The 8474-nt window shown below is 44.2% G+C and overlaps 1 protein-coding gene and 1 pseudogene across 3 annotated transcripts in view; one reads left to right on the top strand and one right to left on the bottom strand.

The window, feature by feature from the left end:
- Positions 1–8468, bottom strand: part of HOOK3 (hook microtubule tethering protein 3) — an 83452-nt gene extending 74984 nt beyond the window's left edge. For both annotated transcript variants that reach the window (XM_023515557.1, XM_003793910.3), the window contains exon 1: positions 8225–8468. In XM_023515557.1, the coding sequence (XP_023371325.1) occupies positions 8225–8281 (57 nt within the window). In that variant the 5' untranslated portion in view covers positions 8282–8468. The remainder of the gene's footprint in view (positions 1–8224) is intronic.
- On the top strand, positions 3561–4084 carry LOC100950625 (annotated as a pseudogene). The gene has a single exon (XR_001161463.2). The product of XR_001161463.2 is annotated as a 60S ribosomal protein L27a pseudogene (transcript).
- Positions 8469–8474: the final 6 nt, after the last annotated feature.

Below are 8474 nucleotides of genomic sequence, written 5' to 3'. Positions count from 1 at the left end.
AAAAGAAACAAGTCAACAAAGAAAGTAATTTTTAAAAAGCAAGTAATTTAGTTGTAAGATTTAATCTGCTTTTCTTTGGGGACCTCTGGAAAGCTAATTTTTCGCTTTTGTTTTTAAATGTAGCTTTCTGCAGTTCTCTCCTCTGTACTGCTCATGAGGCCAGAGACACTGACCTCTGCTGTAGACCAGAGCGGGGCAGATCCCAAAGGAAGCCCATCCCACAGAGCTGCTCTCTTCGCCCATCCAGGTGGTGAAGATGCTCTTGGAATCAGATAGCATGATGAATGCACAACCTTGGCACTGTATTAAAAACTGTACATTTTAAAAGGGTGAATTGTTTGGTATGTGAATTATATCTTGGTTTTTAAAGATCTATTATGCTCTAGTTCTCTGAGCTGACATCTCTGGGGTATTTCAGGATACAGTACAGTAAAACTGAAAATACTACGCATGTGCACTTACTGCATTAAGGCACGAAATTCTACCTGAAGGGCCATCATCTTCCTATTAATTCCAAGAAGCTCTATTAATACCACCTAACCTCCACCTCACCCTCCCTCACAAAAGCATGAGAGGAATAAGGCATGAGATTACCTGGAATTACCATCTCCTGAGCAGTGATTCATAACCAGGGAAGATTTTGCTGGTTGGCTGTGCAGCTAAGTGGGTGCCACTGACATCTACTAGACAGAGGCAAGGAAGCTACTACTGAACACAGCACACAGAGCACTGCTCACAGCAAAAAGTTCACCGGCCCAAAATGTCAAATGATGGTGAGATTTAAAAACTCTGCTGTGGAGTGCTGGTTCTCCACAGCACTCCAGGCTGGTCTCCAGGCCACCTCACAACCAGAAATGCAAAATCCCAGGCCCCAGCTAGAAACACCAAGCATGGGGCGCAGCAATCAGTGTTGTGTCCAGGTGATGCTCACCAGGTGATGCTCACCAATACCGAGCGCAGAGAAGACTCCAGGAATCGGCAAATTCAGTAAAGTCTCAAGGTTCCAAAATTAACGTACACAAATCAGTAGCATCTCTACATACTAATAACAGTCAAACTAAGACTCAAATCATAAACTAAATGCCATTTACAATAGCTACTAATGAAATGAAATATCTAGGAATATACTTAGCCAGGGAGGTGAAAGAACTCTTCAAGGAGAACTAACTACAAAACATTGATAAAAGAAATCACAAATGGCACAACAAATGGAAAGACATCCTATACTCATGGACTGGAAAAGTTTACACTTCAAAATGTCCGTACTGCCCAAAGCAATTCACAGATTCAACGCAATTCCCATCCAAATACCAGTATCATTTTTTACAGATGTAGAAAAAACAATCCCAAACTTCATATGGAACCAAAAAAGAGCCAAAGCAATACTAAGCAAAAAGAACAAATCTGGAGGCATCACATTACCTGACTTCAAATTATATTCAATACTACAAGGCTATGCTAACCAAAACAGCAGGGTACTGGTGTAAAGTTAGAGACTCAAAACAATAGAACAGAATGGAGAACCCGGAAATAAAGCCAAGAACCAACTGATTTTTGACAAAACAGACAAAAACATACAGTGGGGGAAAGACGCCTTATTCAATAAATGGTGATGAAAAAATTGGATAGCCACACGCAGAAGAAGGAAACTAGACCCCTATCCCTCACAACACACAAAAATTAACTCAAGATGGATAAAGACTTAAATGTAAGACCTGAAATCATAAGAATTCTACAAGAAAATATAGGAAAGACTCTTCTGGATATAAGCCTAGACAAAGAATTGATGATTAGGACCCCAGAAGCAAATACTACCACACAGATAAATAAATGGGACTTAATTAAACTATGATGTTTTTGCACAGTAAAGGAAATAATCAACAGACTAAATAGTCTATAAAATGGGAGAAAATATTCACACACTATACATCTGACAAAGGCTAATATACAGAATCTTCAAAGAACTCAAATCAGCAAGAAAAAAACAGCCCTCTCAAAAAATGGGCAAAAGGCATGAACAGATTTTTTTTTTTTCAAAAGATACACAAATGGCCAGCAAACCTATGAAAAAATACTCAACATCACTCATCATCCGGGAAATGCAAACTAAAACCACAACCAAATACCACCTTACCCTTGACAGAATGGCATTAACAAGTCAAAAAACGACTCAGCAGCTACCACTCAGCAGCTAGGCCACATACACTGGGGCTGGTGGGTTCAAACCCAGCCTGGGCCTGCCAAACAACAAAGACAACTACAACAACAACAACAACAACAACAAAAAAAAAAAAAAAGCAGGGTGTTGTGGCAGGTGCCTGTAGTCCCAATTACTTGGGAGGCTGAGGCAAGAAAATCACTTAAGTCCAAGAATTGGAGGTTGCTGTGAGCTGTGACACCACAGCACTCTACTGAGGGGGACATAGTGAGACTCTGTCTCAAAAAAAAAAAGTCAAAAAACAACAGCCGTTGACATAGCTATGGTAAAAAGGGACACATACACACTGCTGGTGGCACTGTACACTAGTACAACCTCCAGGGAAAACAGCGTGTAGATGCTTAAAGAACTAAATAAAAGCAGACCTAGCGTTTAACCCAGCCACTCCATTTCTGGGTATTTACCCAAAGGACAAGTCATCGTTTTATAAAAAAGACACCTGCTCCCTAAAATTTATTATAGCACCATTCACAACTGAAAAAATATGGACTCAACCTCAGTGCCATCAACCAATGAGTGGATAAAGAAAATGTGACACATATAAACCATGGAGTACTGCTCAGCCATAAAAAGGAAGGAAATATTATGTCTTTTGCAGCAAACTGAATGTTACTGGAGACCATTATCCTAAGTGAAGATATCTCAGGAATGGAAAAACACACACCACATGTTCTCACTTAGAAGTGACAGCTAAGCAGGGGTATATACGGCCATAAAGGGGAGCAACGGACACTGGAAACTAAGAAGAGGGGAGTGGAAGGGGGTGAAGGAGAAAAATCTACCTATCAGGTACAAGGTACACTAGTCTAGTGATGGATACGACGAAAGCCCTAACTTCAGAATTACACAATTCGCCAGGCGCAGTGACTCACACCTGTAATCCCAGTACTTTGGAAGGCTGAGGCAGGTGGATTGCCTGAGCTCAAGAGTTCAAGACCAGCCTGAGCAAGAGCCAGACCCCATCTCTGAAAAAACAAAACAAAACAACAGCTGAGTGTTGTAGTCCCAGCTACTTGGGAGGCTGAGGCAAGAGGATCACGTGAGCCCAAGAGTCTGAGGTTGCTGTGAGCTATGACATCATTGCACTCTACTGAGGGCGACAAAGTGAGACTCTATCTCAAAAAATAATAATAATAATAATTACACGATTCATTCATGTAAACACTGTATACCCTTAATCTATTGAAATAGTAAAAAAAAAAAAATTAAATACTAAAGCATGAGAACAATTGCATAGTTAGCGAACCATCTTAAATATGAATGCAACTAAAAAGCAGAGGTGAATTGCTTGCCCAAAGTTAGTATGAAACAAAATCAGGATTTAAATCCAGGTGGTCGCTTTTTCGTCTTGGCCGCCGACATGCCATCCAGACTGAGGAAGACTTGGAAGCCTCGGGGCCACGTGAGCCACGGCCACGGCCACGGCCACGGCCACAGCCGTATAGGCAAGCACAGGAAGCACCCAGGAGGCCGAGGTAATGCTGGTGGTATGCATCATCACAGGATCAACTTCGACAAATATCACCCAGGTTACTTTGGGAAAGTTGGTATGAGACATTACCACTTAAAGAGGAACCAGAGCTATTGCCCAACTGTCAACCTTGATAAATTGTGGACATTGGTCAGTGAGCAGACACGGGTAAATGCTGCCAAAAACAAGACAGGAGTTGCTCCCATCATTGATGTAGTACGATCAGGCTACTACAAAGTTCTGGGGAAGGGAAAACTCCCAAAGCAGCCCGTCATTGTGAAGGCCAAATTCTTCAGCAGAAGAGCTGAAGAGAAGATTAAGGGTGTTGGAGGGGCTTGTGTCCTGGTGGCTTGAAGCCACATGGAGGGGAGGGTCATTAAATGCTGTTTCCTTGTGGTCTGAAAAAAATAAATAAATAAAGCCAGGTGGTCAGGTGGTCAGGCGGCACCTGAGGCTCAAAGGGGTAGGGTGCCGGCCCGATATGCCAGAGGTGGCAGGTTCAAACCCAGCCCCGGTCCAAAACTGCAAAATAAATAAATAAATAAATCCAGGTGATCTAATGTCAGAACCTGTACTTTTAACTACCATGCTGATCCTCTATTTAAAAAAAAAAAAGTGCTTTCACTTTTGTACATCAGTGATTTCTTTATTCTTCCATTAGGGGACAATATTAGGCAGAGGAGAGAAAATAAAATGGGGGAGACACCACCAAAATAATTACACCCTCCCTAATTCTACACACCAATAGCGTCTTACAGGCTGTCCTAAAGCAAGTAATGTGCTAACAAGCTATGCTGATGTGCTGGGTTTCCCAGAAGTGCACTAATAATACAGCGATGATTTTTTCTCCACTTAGCTTGTTGTCATCACCTGGTAACATTCTAGTTTCTTTCTTGTTTTTCAGTCTCTAAAACCTGGGAAAGTGCATTCTTTTCATTGACATTAAAGTACAATTCAAGAAATTAGGCTTGACAGGTGTAATAGGCAGGGCAGACTTTGACTCAGAGGGTGGGGAGAGGAGCCACAGTGGAAATTTTCAAGCACATCCTGCTGAACGTGCTTGCGGCATACACTTTGATTGAGATTTAAGCTTCAAATGTTTTCCACTGATAGAATGATACATTGTCTTTCCACAAGTATTCCTCTTTCAAAAGAAATCTGGAACATAGGATTCTAGGGCCAGTAGGCTCAATGGCACTAAGAGGTTCCACAGAATTGAGTTCTGTATAGGTGACTAAAAGCTATCCGTGAAGCACCTGAGCTTTTATTATTTTAACCATTTCTAGGGGAAGAATTTCTATAATGAATTACATACATCTATCTCAGACTAAATGCTATATATAGTGAAAACAAACTTTTCCTTGATACTAAGGTCCATAATCAGTAGTTGAACACGGAGGCTCCAGAAGTTAAGATTCTCAGCCCAGGGACTAAATCACCCAGACTGAACTTCCAGCTCTTCCGTCTCCTCTGCTGTTGACAGCTGTCTATGTTTTGCTGAGTGTTCCAGTCACCTTCTAGCCTACAACGTGCAAAAAACGCACATAACCAAACCGCCTAGAACAGTGGTTCTCAACCTTCCTAAGGCTGCAACCCTTAATACAGTTCCTCATGTTTGTTTGTTTTTTCTTTTTGAGACAGAGCCTCAAGCTGTCCCCCTGGGTAGAGTGCCGTGCCATCACAGCTCACAGCAACCTCCAACTCCTGGGGTCAAGCGAGTCTCCTGCCTCTGCCTCCCAAGTAGCTGGTACCACAGGCACCTGCCACAATGCCCAGTTATTTTTTGGTTGCAGCCATCATTGTTGTTTGGCAGCCGGGCTGGATTCGAACCCGTCACCTTAGGTGTATGTGGCTGGCGCCCTAGCTACTTGAGCCACAAGCGCCAGCCCAGTTCCTCATGTTGTGGTGACCCCCAACCATAAAATTATTTTCGTTACTAGCAATGAAGTTTACATAGAGTTTATATAAAATAGAGAAAATGTACTAGAAGTTTATATAAAGTAGAGAAAATTATTCTATGTGAGAGACTTTTCTTTGGAATTTGTGTGCATTTCCACTTATGGTATATGTGGCTTTGGAACAGTGTTCATTAGTCTGGCTTCCAGATAAGAAGGGTGCTACCAGACTAAATGTACACGTTCAGCCACCCCCAACATTGTTCACATAAACATGTACTCTGCTTTTTATGAAGACGGCTAAAAGAGAACAAATCTAGCATTAATCTTAATTTTGAAACATTCTGATGTAAATTTTAAAATGTTTCCAAATCTTAGAATGGTGCATCTTTGTTTGGACACTGCCCTCCATGTTCTGTCATTGATAAACTCTAATCTCCAGAAATTTTCCTTGAAGTTTCCAATGACAATTCAAAAAGCCTGTTCTACAATACTATACCTCTCGACCTCTCTCTACAACTAAGACCATGGATTACACATTTTCTTGACATTGTATCAGATTCTATGTAGATTTTCTCACATTGTCTGCTGCTGGTGGCCCTTCAAACATCCCTCTATGATTTTTCCACTGTATTTTTTTCTTTTTATAAAGGAAATGTTTTGCAGTTTTTGGCCCGCCCGGGTTTGAACCAGCCACCTCCAGTATACGGGGGACTAGTGCCCCACTCCTTTGAGCCACAGGCGCCACCCAATTTTTCCACTATATTTTTATCAGCAATTCCCTCTCAAATAACTGCACTGACTACCATCTTTTGGCAGATGCCCTTCAAATCCAGATTGGCGCCAGATGTAGGGTTTTTTTACTTTACGATGGTGAGAAACAGAAGCACACTCCCTAGAAGCCGCACTCTAAGTCCCCCTACAAATACTGAGCTCTTGACTTTCAGGAGTCTATAAACTGCATGGCATACTCAACACTTCCCACTATAAACAGGCTTTGTGTTTGGTGATGTTCCCCAAACGAAGGCTAACATTAGTGTTCCGAGCACATTCAAGACAAGGTAAACTGAGCTACAATACTCAGTAGATTCCATGTGTTAAATGCATTTTTAACTCAGGATGTTTTCAGTTTACAATGGGGTTTATCTAGCTGTAACCACATCCTTAAGTGGAGGAGCAGCTATACACTTCATTACTTCCAGGACTTTTTTCCCCGAATTTTAAACAATGTAGCCCTACTACAGATTAAATTGGCTTCTTCATCTTTGCCTGTTTTTCTTTTCCCCTAGCATTGAGGGAGACAATACTTGTTACAGACTCAAAAACTCAATCTGAAGCCTCTCAGTCTTCTGTTTACAACCTCTGCCAAATCTATTTCTTCCAGAACATCAAACGATGTACTAGTTCCTTCCTTTATATCCCCCCTGCCTTGTCAAACTGTAGCCACATTAACCAATTTATCAGTTTTCCTGTTTTTTAAAATACAGCAATGAAACACTTCTTGCCTGAAGCTGGAAACCATCAGAGTTGTAAACCATGTATTAACTATATACGTATATTGCTAACGACCTCAGATCCCTAAGATGGCCTAATACAAAACTTACTGCATTTATCAGGCTCTATCTCCGTATACATTCCATGTTTCAGAGGACATAATTTGATTCATAACGTGACCTAGCTGAATTATAAAAACCTCAGACTTTTTTTTTTTACATTTGCTACAACCAACCTAAGGCAATGCCTCTTAGCCAAGTGTCCCCCTATAGAACAGCGAACTCTATAAATCGAGGGATCTAAGCTTTAAGCCAACGCACCACCAATCAGAATTCCTTTGACATGTGTGTAAGCTTGGGTTTGCTGTCCCGTTCTAGAAGAGGATGCTGAAGACACGACTGTTGACATTAGAACTCAATACGCATTTACTTCAAAGTGTAAGAAGGTTAATAAACGTTTTAGAATCCCACAACGTTGCCCCCAAATGTCTTTGCGTCCCATGACTGATTCCCAAATATCGTCCAGATCTAAGTGTTTACCCTTGATGCCTTTTCTAAGTCTCTTCACATCGCTCACTTTCTAATCGCCAAAATGCATCTCGCATTTTAAATACCCTGCCCCTGGTGCCTTTTTCGTATTTTTCCTACGCTCCCTTAAAAGCACTTTTCCTTTCCAGCGGGCAGGGCTCGTCCCTCCAGGGGCTGCGCACCATCCCCATTGAGCCTGACAACAAAGGCGAGGGGCGCCGCAGCCGGGTCCCGGGTCCCTCCGCCGGCGTCGCCCAGCGCGGGGACAGCGGAGGCTCCAGTGTCCCTGAAAGCCGAGCTGAGGACTCGCGCCTCAGCGCTGCCAACTACCCTGATTACAGTGTCGCCTGCACCCCGTCATTAGCCTCCACCGGGCGGGTTTCCACTCTGGGAACAGCCAACGCCTCGGGCCCGGCAAGTTTCTCTCCTCCTCGCCGACCCCGGCCCGGCCGCGGGTGCAGACGCGGCCCGCACCGGCGAACCTGGCGCCGCCCGCCCCAGGCCCCGGATGTGACGGCACCGTGGCCCTCGGCGCTCGCCCCCCGGGACCAGCGAGGGGGCGTCCCGGGAGGCGGCCTGGGGGAGGGGTCCCCCCGGCGCCCCTCCGGCCACCACATACCCAAGTGAGAAGGCTCTCGCACAGCTCCACCCGTTCCACCGACTCCACGTTGAACATCTTCCCCCGCTCGGCGTGGCAGCGCCTCCCCGCCCTGCAGAAACCGCTGCCGCTCGGCCTGGGGTCGCTCCGGAGGGCCCGGGCGGCTGACTCGGCCTCCGGCCCGCCTGCTCTGGGCCCGGGTTGCCGACTGTCGCCCCGGCGCTGGCAGCGGCTCCCGCAGCGTCACCCCCGGCGCCCCTCCTGCTCCTAC

Source organism: Otolemur garnettii, unplaced genomic scaffold (genome assembly GCF_000181295.1).
Source record: "Otolemur garnettii isolate 467f Iridium unplaced genomic scaffold, OtoGar3 scaffold00074, whole genome shotgun sequence".
In the NCBI taxonomy this organism is placed as follows: Eukaryota; Metazoa; Chordata; class Mammalia; order Primates; family Galagidae; genus Otolemur; species Otolemur garnettii.
The sequence above is the reverse complement of the archived record's forward strand: the minus strand, read 5'-3'. Positions and strand labels throughout refer to the sequence as shown.